This window comes from Camellia sinensis, chromosome 9 (genome assembly GCF_055761805.1).
Source record: "Camellia sinensis isolate YWXY chromosome 9, ASM5576180v1, whole genome shotgun sequence".
NCBI lineage: Eukaryota > Viridiplantae > Streptophyta > Magnoliopsida > Ericales > Theaceae > Camellia > Camellia sinensis.
Window position 1 is genome coordinate 198779395 of NC_138969.1, and position 19973 is coordinate 198799367.

A 19973-nucleotide genomic window follows, 5' to 3' on the forward strand; every position below is an offset into this window, starting at 1 on the left:
GTTTTGAAAATAAGTAAAAATACTTTTTTTTTTCCAAAAAAAATTAAAATTTTATAATCAACTATTTTTTTAAACAAAAATAAAATACAAATGTTACCAAACTAGGCCTTAAAAGTTCAATATCCATGTTGCAATACTCCATACATGATTCAGAGTATATCTCCCAATACTTGTTAGTTGGACCTTACTTATTTTTAATTGTATGTGTTGACTTATAATTTGATAGAACATAAAAACTCTAGAATTATGTTTAAATCTTAAATTTAAAAATAAATTTGCAGAGCTGAAGAAAATGAAAAGAGGAAAGTATCAAAATTTAACTTATTGTAAATTGTGATCATGTTGATCCAGTCTCCATTGGTTACCAGAGGCTGCTAATAATATGTTTCCCTTTATGTGAAGCAATCCCAAGTGCTCTACTCGTGCTTTACTTTCTCAAGTTCCAAGTTCCTTTCACCCTCCCAAATAATTTTAGTGTGATATAGCTTTTCACCTTTACCTAGAAAGTGCATGAAAAAAGAAAAAAAAAAAAAAAAGAAAGAAAGAAATGTCACAACACCTAACTGGAAAATATTGAAAGCAAAACAAAACGAAGACACAGTAAACTTACAGGGGGAAATGATTAATGAAGAAATTTTTTTATTATAATGACAAATCATACAACATGTTATGTGACCTCAATGTCAACAACCATTTGGCCACAAACATTAGACTACCAATCTCATTATTGATCCTTTTTCGTCCCTATATATATATATATATATATATATGTAAAAACCTTTATATAAAAAACCCACATACACCCAAAATTAATTGAACATTTTTTAAACAAGGGAATCAAAAATCTTAGACATGACAAAGCACTAGCATAATATGATTGTGCATCCTGAGGGATTTGAGGAGGAATTTGGAAAGGAAAAGGGAAAATTTAGGTAAAATGTGAATAAAATACACCTACATTTCACCTAGTTTCACACACCTTTTCCCTTTCCCTTTCCAAATCCCTCCCCAAATCCCCAAACCAAACAAAGCATAAAGTAATCACACTGACTACTGTAACAACCCCTATTCCCACCATAACCAGAAGGCCCATATCCATAATTATCAGTACGGCCCATGATAACATGGCCCATCAGTACAGCCCTTATAGCATTGCCCACAACATATCGGTGGGTAGCAAACTGGTACAAAAACTGGTACAAAAGTCAGGGGAGGCGGAGTCGGAGCGTTGATCACTATGATCACTGTGGGCTTTTCAGGCTCCTGGCACGTCCCAGGGGGTTTGCACTTTGGATGCTCTTTGATCTGAATGCACTTGATTGTCTTCCCAACCTTACAACACAATTTGTGACGAAACTTCTCAGGGCAGCAACATACTACGACGATGGTCACCGTATTTTGCTTTTCATCATAAATTTGATCTTGTATTTCTGATTATCCCCAAATGTTCACACATAAAATATCAAAATTAAACAATATTATGTATATATATATATAAAATAAATTCATAGTAATGAAAAGAGTATTTTAAAAATAAAGCAATTCAGGGTGCAAGCATCTTATGCTTTTTAAATTCCGCTTTAGCGAAAATTCATTCACGAAGTTATCATTTGTTATGCATAGGAAAGGAATTGTCTCCTGTTTGTGGACTCGATTGGATGATCTAATTTATCCCATTAGGTTCACTATGTCTATGTTTAATGATTTATCCCATTTATTTATAACGGCTCAGTATGTAAATTATTCCTAAAAAAATTAAATTGACTCGAGAATCGTAAATTCATAATTTTATTATTTCAGTAGCAAAAAAAATGAATAGTTTATTTTTAAAAAACATCTTTACTGTTTATTTTTTGAAAGATAAAAATGATAAAACTATATATGGAGAAATTCTAATGTACATACACTTGAAAAGAGTGTACCATATGTACCCCTAATTATGTTATTTTTTCTTTAATTATGACTAAATTTCTTCTTTAGTTATGAAATTATTTTAGTTAACATATGAGTTTTTTAATTATGTCGTTTAGTTATGACAAATTTTATTTTTTTAATTATAACAATTTTTCCCTCAATTATAAGATGTATATAATACAAGGGTTTTGATAGTGTTTCCTTTATATATGCTGCAACATTTATGAGATATTTTTATGAACAAAATATATTATTGAAACGTGACCCTAAAAAGCCCAATAGGTCAATTGAATTGTTTGCTAGAGAGAATCCAATCCCCTATTTATATGTAAGGTCGTGCTTCTCTCTTCGATTATCCCGTCCACTGGATAAATGGTAACATTTATGTACATAAAGAATGATTGAGATCTCTTTTTTAGAACCTCACCATCCTTTTAGATCTTAATTATTGATGGTGTGGACCTTACGCATACATGAGCAGGTTCTACGCATATATTAATGGTTAAGATGCAAAGAAAGTCGTGGGTTCCAAAAAGGGCCCCAAGTATTTTTGTATATATATATATATATATTGAATTCGTTTGTGAATGAAATATATGTGCATGTATGTATTATGTATAGGTTAAAATGTTTAATAATGAACACAAAAGGGTTGGGGGGACTCACCAGGAAATTTGCAAAGAATTTTCTTGATCTTCTTGTAGCAGCAAGAGCACTGAAGATCAACCTTCAACACCATTGTTGTGACCTGTTCACATGATGACAGAATACTACAATTGTTAAGGAATCAAGAAAGTACAAGAACAACCCTGTTTGGGAGACGAGAAAATTTGCTGTTGAATCAGAGAGACACAAAGAAAGAAGTAGAATTGGGTCCTGCCATGGAAGATTTGGTGAGTAGATGATGAAGAAAATAAATCCAAATCCACAAGATATCAATGTTAAAGAAAACAAATCTCAACCACAAAAACACAAAAAATGGATAAAAACCAAATGGGTATTTTGAGATAGTGGAAGATGATCATAATTCACAAACCTTCTCAGCCATAGTGGAGAGACTTAGGAGTGATCAGATCTGAACTCAGTGATGAATGAATTATTGTGATGTATTGACAACTATATTGAGAGAGACTGAAATAAAGAGAGAGAGAGAGGCAAAGAAAGAGAAAGAGAAAGAGAAAGAGAAAGAGAAAGAGAAGGGTGGTTCAGAGAGAGAGAGAGAGAGAGAGGGAGAGAGAGTAAAAGGCCTTATGTACGTTAATCGAATTGGGTTGAGAAGTCTAAACTATGAGGTGGGTGACGCATGGTGTGTGTGTTTAATTATACGCGTTCAAGTACTTATTTGTTTTATTATTTTGAAAATGAGTTCAAGTACTTATTTGTTTTATTATTTTGAAAATGACAACAGCTTCTTTCTTTTTCATATTTTTTACATTGTGGATTGGATTATCTAGTTGAGTCTCATTGTAATAATTTGATCCTTTCAATTTTTAAGTCTATATATATAACAATTATAGGTATGTTATTTTATTACATTTGTTTTAAAAAAAAATTAATGATTTATTTTAAAATTATTCTTAATTACAATTATCAAATTTATCTATATTTTTTTCATAGACAATCTTGTAACGCCCTCAAAATAATACGATAAATACATCCTAGAAGCATAAACATAACAATATTATTCAAAGTGTAATTAGTCCTTTCATTACATGAAATTAGTATTACAAAAGAGTCTATAACAAATAATGCCTTTCAGGCTTACACATTTTTAAGTCTTGACTTGGTTACAACAAGAGTGAGACTAACCCTTTCAATTAAAGCCCTAGACTATACAAAATATAACAAACAAGAAGCTCTTGCTTCCCGAAGATCTCTCCAATGTTATTGCCTTGGTGGAGGCATGCCATCAATATCTGAAAATATTTTTTTTAAATAGGGTGAGCCACAGCCTAGTAGGAATAATCTAACACAATATATGTGATTTAACGAAAATATAAGTATATGTACATATACAATGCTTGGGATAAAACATTCACACTATGCATTGCCATCGAATATCAATTCCATATTCCAATTCATTTTTCCCCCAATTAATCCCAATACATAAGTCAATTTCCATTATCTTCCAATATTCCAATTGAGACTACAACTCAATGATCTAACAATTTCACAATCAACACATAACACCTCTAATTGCCATTTTACGGATATTTCGTCCGCGAGATCGACACTCATGTGTAGATTTCGGGACTTTCATCCAGGACACTCCGGCCAACTTAATTATAATGGAGTCCATCCCCTTTCTCTTCCTAAACAAACATACATATGTAATGTATATAAACACCTAATCACACATGAAGTACATCCACTTTCCAATCCCAAATAAACATACATATACAATGTATTTACAACATGATCACATTCAATGATAATCAACCATGGGAAAGTTTCAATTCACCTAATCCACATGCAATTTTTATAGCAATCAAAATTATCCTCCACCAATAGCCCAATACAGATATTTCTAAACAGATAGATAGGTAATTTATTCAAAATCTCCAAAGATGGGGCACACCATCTATTTCATTTCACCATCTATTTCAATACTTGTCCAGCCGGCCACACTCAAGTGTGCATTTTTAGGGCCCCAGGATATTTTACCAGTCATCATTGCATCTGCCTTGACTGCAAAGCAAGAATGTCAGTTAATAAGTGTTCTCGTGGCACATCGGAGTGCTATAGGGTGGTTCGTGGCTGATTTGAAAGGGATAGATCCCTCCGTATACATGCATTATATACACCTAGAGGAGGACACCAAACCTTCTCGCGAAATGCAACGGAGATTTAATCCTAATATTAAAGACGTGGTGAAAAAGGAGGTATTGAAATTGTTGGATATGGGTATTATATACCCCATCTCGGATAACATGTGGGTGAGTCCTACATAAGTGGTGCCTAAGAAATCGGGCATCACCGTTGTTGAGAATGAGAGAGGAAAGTTAGTCCCCACATGAACCACTACTAGGTAACGAGTGTGCATTGATTATAGGAGACTGAATTCCTCGACTATGAAGGATCATTTTCCCTTACCTTTCATTGACCAGATCCTAGAGCGGTTAGCGGAGTAGGGTTTCTACTGTTTTCTTCATGGTTATTCGAGCTATAATCAAGTCCCGGTGTACCCCGTTGACCAGGAAAAGACCACATTCACATGCCCTTTTGGCACTTTTGCTTACAGACGCATGCCTTTTGGGCTATGTAATGCACTAGCGACTTTTCCACGATGTATGATGGCCATTTTCTCCGATATGGTGGAGAAATTCTTAGAGGTTTTTATGGATGATTTTTTGGTGTTTGGACCATCTTTTGAGGAATGCCTTAGGAACTTGACTAGAGTGTTGGAATGATGCACTAAGGCAAACCTAATTTTGAGTTGGGAAAAGAGTCATTTTATGGTTCGTGAGGGTATAGTGTTGGGACATATTGTGTCCCCTCGAGGTATAGAGGTAGACAAGGCTAAGGTTGACCTCATTGCAGGTCTTCCTCCACCCAATTCCATGCGTCAAATTAGGTCCTTCCTAGGTGTAACAACCCTCGTCATTGTTTACCGATTAACCACTGATTACTGCTAAACTGAGACTGATTATGATTGGTAACTGAATTGATTGAAGTACTGAACTAACTGACTGAAATCTGCAACTAAATTGATTAAGTATATCTGTTTAATTGTATGTCTATCTGTTGACTGTTTGATTATCTGTTCATGCCTTTGTGTTTAAATTGCGAATTGAAGGCCTTATCGGCGGCCGAATCCGAAATTGATCGATGTTCTATGATCCTTAGAATTAATGTGATTTTATGGCATATTCAGTTAAAATATGATTTGGTACGATTAAATTAGGCTAATTATTGATAAATTGCACAACTTAGGCTTAATTGCAATATTGCCATCCTTAGTGGCCCACTACCTCAACATATTGAGCCTTGTACACAATTAGACAAACTTTTCCTCAGCCTCATTTGAGCACAAAACTGATCTAGAGAGTGAGGGAGTGGAAGAGTTGATGTGTTCTTGAGGGATTTGCTTGGAATCTTGAGGATATTGTAGAAAACTTGCAACATTGAGCCTCCATACCTCTAATTCAAGACTTAGGTAAGGATTTCACCTTCTCATTGTTGAATTCGAGCTAGTCCTTGCATGGTTCATGTCTAATTGAGGAGCTAAGTCATAATTTAGTTCTAACATGTTGAATTATAGCTTAATTCATGCATGCATGTTTGAATTGTTGAGTTGTGAGTTGATTTCATGGTAAAATGTTACATGCATGTTCATATTATGTTTAAGTCCATGATTTCATCTTGTCCTTGGAAGAATTGGCTCATTAGAGCATGAAATTGAAGCTTTGAAATGGTTTAAATTCATGCATGTTTTGTTTGATTTATGTTCATGAAAATTGGTTTCAAATTGAGTTGAATTGATCTTCCTTTTGGGCCTTGATTTTACAAATTGAGCTTTGAATCATGTTATTCTATGTATTTACAAATGTTTTCCAGGAAAAAGGGCCCAAAGGAATTGGTTTTAATGCATTTGATCTTGGTATGAGCTTGGAAGTTCAAATCTAGAAATTCCATATTTTGAACTCCCGCTCGAGCGGGGGAAGTGGCGCTCGAGCGGGAAATTCGTGCTCCCAATACTTTGCACTGCTTTGATGTCCGCTCAAGCGGAATAATTGACGATCAAGCGGGACCTTGTGTCTCACGCTCGAGCGACTATCAAGTGCCCATCGAGCGTGATTTTCACACATCTAGTACTTTTGCCTTGTTTTGCAGAACGCTCGAGCGTGAAAGTCTACGCTCGAGCGGATACCTTTGTCTGCATGTCCACTCGAGCGGGTAAACCTACGCTCGAGCGGGACCTCTGTTTTCTGAAAATTCTAAAAATGCTTTTAGAGTGCATCTTTGCATCCTCATTTCATCCTAGGCATTCTTAGGCCTAGTTTAAGGCATCTTAATGAGGATATAGATGTAGAACCACACCGAGGCAAATTAGGGATTAAGTTATTATTTTTCCAACTGTGTAGCTTAGTGTGTGTTCAATCTGTAACTGTGTAGGGTTGGTGACTGGGGACGCGCTCTAGCTTTACTGTAGCCTAGAACTCTGTGAGTAACAACTGTGTAAAGATATGTTCAAAATGATTATCTTATGAACAATTGAACTGTACTGCTTTCTGAACTGATATTGTTAATTGAATGAATGTATGTCCTATATTCTGAACTGTATTGTGGCATCCTTAACAACTACTGTTTACTGTTACTGTTACAGAGATCTCTGTCGGTTCCCTTGTTGGAACCACTACTGTTTACTGATTGATGGCCATCATTTACTATTCGGTCTTTTAAGACCTACTGTTTGCTGTACTGCTATGCTAATGGATGTACCACATATGACTGAATGACTGATGTACTGAATTAACGAACTGTTTTCATTACTGTAAGGATATTCATTCTTAACCTCTTTACGCATTACGTTATTCACTGAGCTTTAGCTCACTGCTCATATATATATGAAGGTGTACAGGCACCAGACCGCAGCTAGAAGCGTTGGAGTAAACTCCAGTTTTGTCGAGCCAACCTATGTGCCTCACTGCGAGGTTCTGAGCCTGTCAAGCTATGGCTTAGGGGTGTTTTAATTTCCCCTGTCTGTCTCTGTAACTGTTTTGTAAACTGTATAGCATGTTACTATACTGTTTAATAGGGATTAGGTCCCTGAACTGAATGATTGTATATATGTACATACTGTTTTGTCACTGACTGCATATATGTATGAAAAAGTCTTTTGCATACAGACTGTCATAGCTCATTGGACATTGTTTATTTACTGTTTTGGCTTCCGCCATGCCCCTGTACTCTGTTTTACTGTATTACTGTTAAGCAGGCCTTCGGTAATCTCGGATTACTGGCCGGTTACGGTATTAAACCCATAGGGGCGGGTTTGGGTCGTGATAGAGTGGTATCAGAGCGATACTTACCACGAGTTATACCGCACACACATGTCCCAATGAGCTATAGGATGTCCTAGAAAAGCGATTAGGACATTACATGAGCATGATAAGTGTGTAGCTATGACATGACTGAATATATGCTAATGTGTTAATCTGTTTAAACAAATGACTGCCTATGTTGATAACTGTTACAACTGCCTATAATGAAATGGATAATGCGAGAACTGCAAATGAATCTGAATCCTCATCCTCTGAGGCAAGAATGCCAAGACTGGAAAGAATGATGGAACTAATAACTGAAAGACTAGATCAACAACAGAATCAACAGCCCCCACCTCCTCCTCCGATACAGTCGGAGCAGAATGTGAATGTTAATGATGGGGACATAATTGCTCCTACCCATAAGTTCAGCCAAATGAAACCGCCATCCTTCCAGGGAGGCCTTGAACCGTTAAAAGCTGAAGCATGGGTTCTCGAGACAGAAAAATTGTTTGAGGTTTTTCCGTGCTCTGAAGCGCATAAAGTGCTATTGGCCACCTTTACTCTGCAAGAAAAAGCTAGAAGGTGGTGGATGCTTATCCGTGATGATAATACTGTTATGACTTGGGCTCAATTCAAAGGAGCCTTCTTTGAAAAGTACTTCCCTCAGTGTGTTAGGCACAGAAAAGTAACTGAATTTGAACAGCTGAGACAGGGCACAATGTCCGTTGCTGAATATGAAACGAAGTTCACCGAGCTTGCTAGATATGCACCACATATGGTTGACACTGACTATAAGAAGGTCAGAAAGTTTGAAGGCAGCCTTAATGTTGCAATGCTCGACAGAATAAATGTTCTGAAATTACCGAATTATGTAAATGTTCTTGACCGAGCCTTGATGGCTGAATCGAACATCGAGGCACTGAAAACTGAAACACCAGCATCTGAATGGCGTGGTAAAAGGCAGGGTTTTAAATTCAAGAAAGGCAAGCATAACCCATTGAACAAGAAACAGAATACGGGGTCAACAACTAGCCCCAGCCAAGGGAGTGGTTTCATACCACCCTGTTCTGAGTGTGGCAAGAAGCACAAAGGGGTCTGTTACAAAATATCTGGAGCCTGTTACAGGTGTGGCAAGGTGGGCCACATGGTTAAAAACTGCCCCTCTACTCCACAAGCCAATAGTAAAGCTGCACCAAGCATGGCAGCATCAACTGTTGCACCAAAACTGAACCCCAAAGCTACCGGGAAAGAGCCCATGAGACAAGGCCGAGTGTTCGCCCTAGTACCGGGAGACCTGCAGAATGCCGAGACCGTCGTGTCAGGTATTCTCTCTATTTGTACTCAAAATGCTTATGTACTGATTGATTCGAGGTCTACGCATTCATATGTGTCGCATGTTTTTTCGCAAAAACTGAATAGATCATTAGAACCCATGAATTATCTGTTAGCTGTATCATCACCCGTTGTGGGATCTATGACCTGTGCATATATGTACCCTGCTTGTGAAATTATTGTTGGAGATGCACATTTGTTTATTGACTTACTGCCCCTGAACATTGATCATTTTGATGTAATATTGAGAATGGACTGGCTAACGAAATACCATGCTACCATAGACTGTGTAACGAAACAAGTAGTTTTCCGCCCACCGGGTTTACCCGAATTTGTGTTTAATGGGGTTGGAGTAGTACCTCCTCCGTATTTGATTTCATCTGTGAAAACTGTTAAATTGATTAAAAAGGGGTGTAAGGGATATCTGTGTTCTGTATTGACTATATCTACCGATGATAATGCTAACGTGAACAGTATTCCCATAGTCAGAGAATTTCTAGATAATCTGCCAGGGGATTTGATTGACAGAAAGATTGAATTCACCGTTGATGTGATTCCGGGAACGCAGCTAGTATCTAAAGCTCCTTACCGAATGGCTCCAACTGAACTGAAAGAATTGAAAGTGCAACTGCAAGAACTGCTAGATAAGCAGTTCATCAAGCCTAGCACTTCGCCATAGGGCGCTCCTGTTTTATTTGTGAAAAAGAAAGACGGTTCACTGAATAAGGTAACTGTGAAAAATAAATACCCATTACCGCGTATTGATGACTTATTCGATTAGTTACAGGGTGCTCAAGTTTTCTCTAAGATTGATCTCAGATCCGGATACCATCAGTTGAAAGTTAAACCAGAAGACATTGACAAAACTGCTTTTCGAACGAGGTATGGACATTACGAATTTTTAGTTATGCCTTTCGGAGTTACCAATGCACCTGCTGCATTTATGGACCTCATGAACAGAATCTTTAAACCATACCTTGATGATTTTATAGTTGTATTCATAGATGACATATTGATTTACTCCAAAAGTATAGAAGAACATGAACATCATCTAAGACTTGCCCTACAGACCCTAAGAGAACAGAAACTTTATGCTAAACTGTCTAAATGCGAATTTTGGCTTGATCATGTTATGTTTTTGGGGCATGTTGTTAGTAAAGATGGAATTTCTGTTGATCCGCAGAAAATTAAAGCTGTAGTAAACTGGCCTAGACCAACAAATGTGACAGAAGTCTGAAGCTTTTTGGGACTAGCCGAGTATTACAGAAGATTTGTCAAAGATTTCTCCAAAATTGCCTTACCGTTGACTCAGTTAACTCAGAAGGGGATATCATTTGACTGGACTGACCAAAGGGAATCAGCATTCCAAAAGTTGAAAACTCGACTTGTAACTGCACCGATTCTTACCCTACCTTCATGTACGGATGGTTTTACTGTATTTAGTGATGCTTCTCATAAGGGTTTGGGATGTGTTTTAATGCAAAATGGGAGAGTTATTGCTTATGCTTCCCGACAACTGAGACCGCACGAAAAAAACTACCCGACCCATGATCTGGAACTTGCTGCAGTAGTATTTGCATTGAAAATCTGGCGTCACTATCTGTATGGGGCGACATGTGAAGTATATACCGACCACAAGAGTTTGAAATACTTCTTCACACAGAAAGAACTGAACATGAGACAGCGGAGATGGCTAAAACTGATTAAAGACTATGACCTACAGATTTTGTACCATCCGGGAAAAGCTAACACCGTTGCCGATGCACTAAGTCGAAAATCGATTGAAAATTTAGCCTGTTTGCTTACCGGGCAGAAGGAATTGTTTTGTGACCTTGAAAAATCTGAAATTGGAATCGTTTTGCGAGAACAAGGTGGAACCTTAGCTGCTATTTCTGCTCAACCAGCACTGATTGAAGAGATTAAAGAGAAACAACAACTGGATGACTTCTTGAAGAAGATCATCGAAGAAAGGGAAACTAAACCAAGACCGGGTTTCAAATTTGAAAATAATGTACTGAAATTTCAAGAAAGACTGTGTGTACTAAATGATACTGAACTGAAAAAAAGAGTTCTGCAAGAAGGCCACAATTCAAAATTTTCCATCCATCTGGGGAATACGAAAATGTACCAAAACCTGAAACTGAATTTCTGGTGGCCGGGAATGAAGAAAGAAATTGCTAATTTTGTATCGAAATGTCTTCATTGCCAACAAGTTAAAGCCGAACATCAACGACCCGCAGGCTTATTGCAGCCCTTACCTATACCGGAGTGGAAATGGGAACATATCACCATGGATTTTATTGTGGGATTGCCTCGCTCCAGTAAAGGTATGGACTCAATTTGGGTTATTGTTGATAGACTGACTAAATCTGCTCACTTCTTACCTGTCAAGACAATTTATAATGCGGACAAATTGGCTATACTCTATATTGATGAAATTGTTAGACTGCATGGAGTGCCTGTGTCCATTGTTTCTGACAGGGATTCGAAGTTTACATCGAGATTTTAGCAAAGCTTACAGACTGCATTGGGTACTGAATTAAGACTGAGTAGTGCTTATCATCCTCAGACCGATGGCCAGTCAGAAAGGACCATCCAGACTCTGGAGGATTTACTGAGAATGTGTGTCTTGGATTTTTAGGGAAATTGGGAAAGCCATTTGCCATTGGCTGAATTCGCCTACAACAATAGTTATCATTCAAGTATTGGTATGGCGCCTTTCGATGCATTGTATGGTAGAAAATGTAGATCTCCGATTTGCTGAGCAGAAGTTGGAGATAGGCCTTTGCTTGGGCCCGAGATTGTATGTGAAATGACTGAGAAAGTGAAACTGATATAACAGAGACTAAAAACCACATAGAGCAGACAGAAAAGTTATGCTGATGTCAGAAGACGAGATAGAGAATATGGAGTGGGTGATCACGTGTTTGTGAAACTGACACCGATGAAAGGCCAAACTCATTTTGGAGTCAAAGGCAAGTTAGCGCCGAGATACGTCGGACCATATGAGATTATTGAGAAAATCAATCCGGTGGCGTATCAAGTTGCGCTTCCTCCTAAAATGGAGCATATGCACAACGTCTTCCACATTTCTAGGTTGAGGGACTACCTCTGAGATCCTTTCCACGAGATAGAGCCTACTTGTGTAATGCTGAGTGATAACTACACTTACGAGGAACGGCCTATTCAGATTGTAAACAGACGGATCAAGAAGTTGAGAAACAAAGAGATCCCGTTAGTGAAAGTTGACTGGCAAAACCATGGTGGCATGTATGCCACTTGGGAGAGGGAAGATGATATGGCTAAAAGATATCCTGAACTGTTTCCACTGAATCCTGTTTTCTTTCAAAACGAAGGTAACTCGAGTTTAGAGGACTAAACTCTTTTTAAGGAGGGGAGACTGTAACAACCCCCGTCACTGTTTACCGTTTAACCACTGATTACTGCTAAACTGAGACTAAGGCCTCGTTTGGGAACAGGCTAATTTAGTAACTTTTTGGCTAATTGGCTAAAAAGGTGGGTAAAAAAAACTTGTATGTTTGGGATGACTTTTTGACTAATTACGAAAAGCTGTGCAAAAAGTAGAGAGAAGCCGTAATTGTTGACTTTTTCGTATGACTAATTGGCTAATTGGCTAATTTAGTAACTTTTTGGCTAATTGGCTAAAAAGGTAGCATCCCAAACGAGGCCTAATTATGATTGGTAACTGAATTAATTGAAGTACTGAACTGACTGACTGAAATCTGGAACTGAATTGATTAAGTATATCTGTTTAATTGTATGTCTATCTGTTGACTGTTTGATTATCTGTTCATGCCTTTGTGTTTAAATTGCGAATTGAAGGCCTTATCGGCGGCCGAATCTGAAATTGATCGATGTTCTATGATCCTTAGAATTAATGTGATTTTATGGCATATTCAATTAAAATGTGATTTGGTACGATTAAATTAGGTTAATTATTGATAAATTGCACAACTTAGACTTAATTGCAATATTGCCATCCTTAGTGGCCCACTACCTCAACATATTGAGCCTTGTACACAATTAGACAAACTTTTCCTCAGCCTCATTTGAGCACAAAACCGATCTAGAGAGTGAGGGAGTGGGAGAATTGATGTGTTCTTGAGGGATTTGCTTGGAATCTTGAGGATATTGTAGAAAACTTGCAACATTGAGCCTCCATACCTCTAATTCAAGACTTAGGTAAGGATTTCACCGTCTCATTGTTGAATTCGAGCTAGTCCTTGCATGGTTCATGTCTAATTGAGGAGCTAAGTCATAATTTAGTTCTAACATGTTGAATTATAGCTTAATTCATGCATGCATGTTTGAATTGTTGAGTTGTGATTTGATTTCATGGTAAAATGTTACATGCATGTTCATATTATGTTTAAGTCCATGATTTCATCTTGTCCTTGGAAGAATTGGCTCATTAGAGCATGAAATTGAAGCTTTGAAATGGTTTAAATTCATGCATGTTTTGTTTGATTTATGTTCATGAAAATTGGTTTCAAATTGAGTTGAATTGATCTTCCTTTTGGGCCTTGATTTTACAAATTGAGCTTTGAATCATGTTATTCTATGTATTTACAAATGTTTTCCAGGAAAAAGGGCCCAAAGGAATTGGTTTTAATGCATTTAATCTTGGTATGAGCTTGGAAGTTCAAATCTGGAAATTCCAGATTTTGAACTCCCGCTCGAGCGGGGGAAGCGGCGCTCGAGCGGGAAATTCGTGCTCCCAGTACTTTGCACTGTTTTGATGTCTTCTCGAGCGGAATAATTGACGATCAAGCGGGACCTTGTGTCTCACGCTCGAGCGGCTATCGAGCGCCCATCGAGCGTGATTTTCACACATCTAGTACTTTTGCCCTGTTTTGCAGAACGCTCGAGCGTGAAAGTCTACGCTTGAGCGGATACCTTTGTCTGCATGTCCGCTCGAGCGGGTAAGCCTACACTCGAGCGGGACCTCTGTTTTTTGAAAATTCTGAAAATGCTTGTAGAGTGCATCTTTGCATCCTCATTTCATCCTAAGCATTCTTAGGCCTAGTTTAAGGCATCTTAATGAGGATATAGATGTAGAACCACACCGAGGCAAATTAGGGATTAAGTTATTATTTTTCCAACTGTGTAGCTTAGTGTGTGTTCAATCTGTAACTGTGTAGGGTTGGCGACTGGGGACGTGCTCTAGCTTTACTGTAGCCTAGAACTCTGTGAGTAACAACTGTGTAAAGATATGTTCAAAATGATTATCTTATGAACAATTGAACTGTACTGCTTTCTGAATTGATACTGTTAATTGAATAAATGTATGTCCTATATTCTGAACTGTATTGTGGCATCCTTAACAACTACTGTTTACTGTTACTGTTACAGAGATCTCTGTCGGTTCCCTTGTTGGAACCACTACTGTTTACTGATTGATGGCCATCATTTACTGTTCGGTCTTTTAAGACCTACTGTTTACTGTACTGCTATGCTAATGGATGTACCACATATGACTGAATGACTGATGTACTGAATTAACGAATTATTTTCATTACTGTAAGGACATTCATTCTTAACCTCTTTACGCATTACGTTATTCACTGGGCTTTAGCTCACTGCTCATATATATATGAAGGTGTACAGGCACCAGACCGCAGCTAGAAGCATCGGGGTAAACTCCAGTTTTGTCGAGCCAACCTATATGCCTCACTGCGAGGTTCCGAGCCTGTCAAGCTATGGCTTAGGGGTATTTTAATTTCTCTCATCTGTCTCTGTAACTGTTTTGTAAACTGTATAGCCTGTTACTATACTGTTTAATAGGGATTAGGTCCCTGAACTGAATGATTGTATGTATGTACATACTATTTTGTCACTGATTGCATATATGTATGAAAAAGTCTTTTGCATACAGACTGGCACAGCTCATTGGACATTGTTTACTTACTGTTTTGGCTTCCGCCATGCCCCTGTACTCTGTTTTACTGTATTACTGTTAAGCAGGCCTTCGATAATCTCGGATTACTGGCCGGTTACGGTGCTAAACCCATAGGGGCGGGTTTGGGTCGTGACACTAGGGCATGCAGGTTTTTACCGTAGGTTCATCAAAGACTTTAATAAAATATCACGTCCTTTGTGCAATTTACTTGTTAAGGACGCGCCTTTTATCTTTGATGAGGCATGCTTGAAAGCGTTTGAAACACTGAGAATGGCCCTCACCACTGCCCCAATCATGAAATCACTAGATTGGTCGCTTCCCTTTGAAATCATGTGCGATGCCTCCGATTATGCTGTCGGAGCTGTGTTGGGCCAAAGGGTTAATAAGGCACCATTGGCTATATACTATGCTAGTGGCACTCTCTCAGATGCATAATTGAATTACACTACCACTGAGAAAGAGTTGCTAGCTGTGGTCTTTGCCTTAGACAAATTCTGGTCCTATCTCCTAGGTTCCAAGCTCATAGTCTTCACTGATCATGTCGCTTTGCAGTATTTACTATCAAAGAAAGAGACCAAACCTAAGTTAATTAGATGGATATTGTTGCTACAGGAATTTGACCTAGAAATCCGAGATAAGAAAGGATCTGAAAATGTGGTGTCGGATCACCTCTCCCAAATCCTCGTTGAGTATACTAGTGACCCTCTTATTTTGCATGATTCATTTCCGGATGAACAACTTTTTGAGCTGTCACGAACGAGCCCCCTATGGTTTGCACATATTGTGAATTACTTGGCCATTGGGCAAATTTCGCTGAATTGGTCTAAGCAAGACAAAGACCGATTCTTTTCGCAGATCAAGTATTACTTTTGGGAGGATCCGGAGTTGCTTAAATATTGCTCCGACCAAGTGATCCGACAGTGTGTGCCGGAGAGTGAGGTGCATAGCATTCTTACATTTTGTCATTCTTCTGCATGTGGCGGTCATTTTAGTGGGCATAAAATGGCCGCCAAGATTTTACAGAACGAGTTTTATTGGCCCACAATTTTTAAAGATGCCCATCAATTTTGTAGAACTTGTTTGCACTGTCAGCAAATGGGTTCGATATCTCAACGTGACATGATGCCAATGTCCCCTATTCTTGTGGTAGAGATATTTGTTGTTTGGGGGATTGATTTTATGGGACCTTTCCCGTCGTCATTCGGGTTTGAGTATATTCTATTGGCAGTAGATTATATGTCTAAGTGGATAGAAGCGATAGCTACCCGAACAAACGATCATAGAGTGGTAATCAAATTTTTGCATGAAAATATCTTTAGTCATTTTGGGTTTCCTAGAGCCATAATAAGTGATCAAGGTACGTATTTTTGTAACCGGTTCTTTGAGTCGGTGGTCAATAAATACTCTATCACTCATAAAGTTGGCACTCCATACCACCCTCAAACTAGTGGCCAAGTAGAAGTCTCAAATAGGGAGGTAAAGCACATAATAGAGAAAATGGTACGGCCAGATAGGAAAGATTGGTCACAATGGTTGATTGATACATTATGGGCCTACCGCACTGCTTATAAGACACCTATTGGGATGTCACCATATAGGGCAGAGTTTGGCAAAGCTTGCCATCTCCCGGTTGAACTTGAGCACCCAGCATTGTGGGCCATAATGAAGTTGAACTTCGATATGGCCGCGGCTGGGCTCTACTTGAAATTGCAACTCAATGAGTTGGAGGAAATCCGGAATGACGCATATGAGAGTTCAAGAGTTTTTAAAGCTCGGACTAAAGAATTCCATGACAAGCACATTAATAGAAAATCCTTTGAACCCGGCCAAAAAGTATGGCTTTTTAATTCAAAATTGAGACTGTTTCTAGGTAAGCTAAGATCAAAATGGGATGGTCCTTTTGTGGTTGTTGAGGCATTTATTCATGGCGCTGTTGAGGAGCAAGATCCAAAGACTGGCCACACTTTCAAAGTGAATGGCCAAAGACTGAAGCCATATATAGAGGGGATTGGGCATGGAGAGATGATTGAGTCCATTGCTTTGATGGACCCTTCTTACTATCATTGATAGATTGATTTCTTGTTCTCTTTTCTTTCCCTTCTATTCTATTCTGCTTTTCCTTGTTCTTGTTGTGCTTTATTTGCGTCTAGGAGACTTTAAATCCTCTAAAGGTGTAATTCCTTTGGTGTTAGCCGTGCCCGAACGGCATCTGACAGTCTGGTATAGCCACCTAACCGTGTTTGTAATGAGTTCCTAGGAAACCAACCGAGACAGTGGAAACTAGAGTTTGAATGGCAAAGCCTAGAACACAAAGGTTTGGAATTTCTGAGACTAGAGTTTGGTTTAAATACCCAGGGGTATGGAGATTGCTTCAAAACTATCCCGGCTTGAACTCTGTATGGCAGCCCCATAGGTTGAGGTAGTTTTTTGCGCCTTGATTCTGGATACTGAATCAACCTAGTCTGTCACCCTATTGGAGAATAGGGAAAGTTACAAACACAGTTAGGGAGAAAAGTAGTACCCGTGTTTTTTGCGTGAAGATTATACTCTTGTTAGGCATTTTGATATTTTCTAAAGTGCTATATTTATTTCGGATGTCAAATGAAGGTAGAAATGGTTAAGTATGCTTTTGGTTGTATACTTGGTTTTTATTTACTTTTCTTTAATCTTGTAAAAATATATTTATATACAGTTATACCAAAAAAAAAAAAATCCTACACGTGCGGCACTATCCACGCACGTGCGGCTCAAATTGTCAAACTACAAATTGCATACTGCATTAATTGCAGGTGTGCGCGGAGGTGTGTCCATCAAGCTGCACATGCGGCTTGGGCCCCCGCACGTGCGGAGCGTCGTTCTATCAAAAAAAAAAAAAAGGAAATCGCCGCACGTGCGGCCTGTTCCCCGCACGTACGAGAAATTTTGTGGAAACTCACTCCGCACACTACTTAATATGCAGGTGCGTGACTTGGTGCGGGGCACTTCCGCACGTGCGTAGAGAAATCCCGCACGTGCGTGACGACGCAAAATTTAAAAAAAAAAAAATTGCAAATTTTGTTTTGTTCATTAATAATAATAATAATAATAATAATAATAATAATAATAATAATAATAAATCTGATTTCTTTGTCAACTTCTTTTATTTATTTATTTTTATTTTTATTTTTATTTATTTTTAAAAAAAATAAAAAATTTCAACACCTATCCATTCTCTCACAATCCACTCTCAGATTTTCTCTTTACCTCTCTCCACCTCTCATCCATCTCTCTCTCTCTCTCTCTCTCTCTCTCTCTCTCTCTCTCACAACCCCACAAACCCACCATCACCATCTTCTTCTTTATTTTTCTTCCCTTTTTCTTCTTCTTCTTGCTTCTTCCTCACCACCATCATCTCACCGCTGGCTTCACTATTTCCTCTACATCCGACGAACCTCCGGCGACCGCCATTTTTTCTGGCGAATCTCCATTTTTTTTCTCTCTTTCTCCACTTTTTCAAGGTAAATTTTTCTTTTTGTGTAGATTTGTAGGTGGAGTCAATTTGTAAAATCTTTGTCTTTGTTTGTTGCTTGATCTGGTTCTTACTTCACCCAAAAAAAAAAAAAAATCTGCGTAAGAAGATGACCGCCGCACGTGCGGCCATGTCCGACGTACGTGCGGTACCTTTGCACACACAAAAAAAAAATATATATATATATATATGTTTAGTTGTTTATTTATTTTATTTTATTTATTTAGTTGTTTCATTTTTCTTTTCTTTTTTTTATTAATTAATTCTTTGCTAGTTTAGGTTATTTAAATAGTTTAGTTCTGTTAGTTTAATTATTTAGTCACTAGTTCTGTTAGTTTAATTGATTAGTCATTAGTTATTTAGTCATTAATTATTTAGTCATTATTTAGTTTATTTCTTTTAGTTTATTTATATTTACATTTATATATAAATATAAAAAATATATAAATAAATAAATAAATAACCCACAACTGAGAATTGCATGTGGTTTATTGGTGGGCAAACTTGTGCTTTCATATTTTGCTCTATTCTCATGATTGGTTTTATGGGTATATGTGTCTATTATTGGTGTGTGCAGGACATGAGTCGACGTGTATCCGTTCAGGCCTCCAAAAAGGCTAGAGGTTCCACCTCTTCGGCGCCACCACCGCCACCGTCACCACCATCCTCGCCACCACCGCCACCGTCACCACCATCCTCGCCACCACCACCGGGTGACTTGCCACGGTCGGAGTGGGCTTCACGCCCGCGTCACAAGCTCACGCAGTTCAACGTTTCATATTTTCGGCGTGACCCGAACACTTCTTGGGCCGTTGAGCAGCTCCAACTCCGGCAACAGTTGGGCCTTTGCACTGTGGCAGCGCCAACTTATCCTCATCTGGTATGGTTTTTCTAACAGAACCTACGTGAGTCACTCACCGAGCTCGGGCTGATGTCCACCATTGATGGCCATCTCGTCAGTATCACCGAATCCATGATTGCTGATGCGTTAGGATTTTTGGCCAATCCAGAATATCAGCCCTTCCCAGAAGTTGAGGATCGACAACCCATACATAGCCTCATCCAGCAATACTTCCCGGGGGCCCACGGTGACACCAGTTTCATATGCTTGTAGCAGAGCAAGCTGCCTAGCCGCTTACTATTCATTGATTTCGTGGTCCATAAGAATGCCCTTCCACTTGGGCATAGAGCTGAGCGCCGTTTGGAGTTTGTTCGGGTTTTACACAGTTATCAGCATGGCTATCAGGTCTAGCTTGAGCATATCATCTGGATGCATGTGCGGAAATTTCTACGAGAGGCAGTTCGGCCTGAA

The 19973-nt window shown here is 38.5% G+C and overlaps 1 protein-coding gene across 1 annotated transcript; it reads right to left on the reverse strand.

Annotated features, from left to right (window-relative positions):
- Positions 1 to 619: 619 nt before the first annotated feature.
- Positions 620 to 3208, reverse strand: LOC145798963 (uncharacterized). The gene is made up of 3 exons (XM_082888401.1): positions 2951 to 3208; positions 2581 to 2662; positions 620 to 1430 (listed from the first exon to the last, which is right to left on the reverse strand). The coding sequence occupies exons 1-3, from the start codon at positions 2960 to 2962 to the stop codon at positions 1105 to 1107; spliced, it is 420 nt and encodes a 139-aa protein (XP_082744527.1). The 5' UTR covers positions 2963 to 3208; the 3' UTR covers positions 620 to 1104.
- Between the last annotated feature and the right edge of the window lie 16765 nt (positions 3209 to 19973).

Bases quoted from the DNA above. Each gene is read 5' to 3' on its own strand.
- LOC145798963 (XM_082888401.1), bottom strand. The intron at 1,431-2,580 runs GTGAGTCCCCCC...GGGGATAATCAG, and splicing joins AATTCTTTGCAAATTTCCTG to AAATACAAGATCAAATTTAT.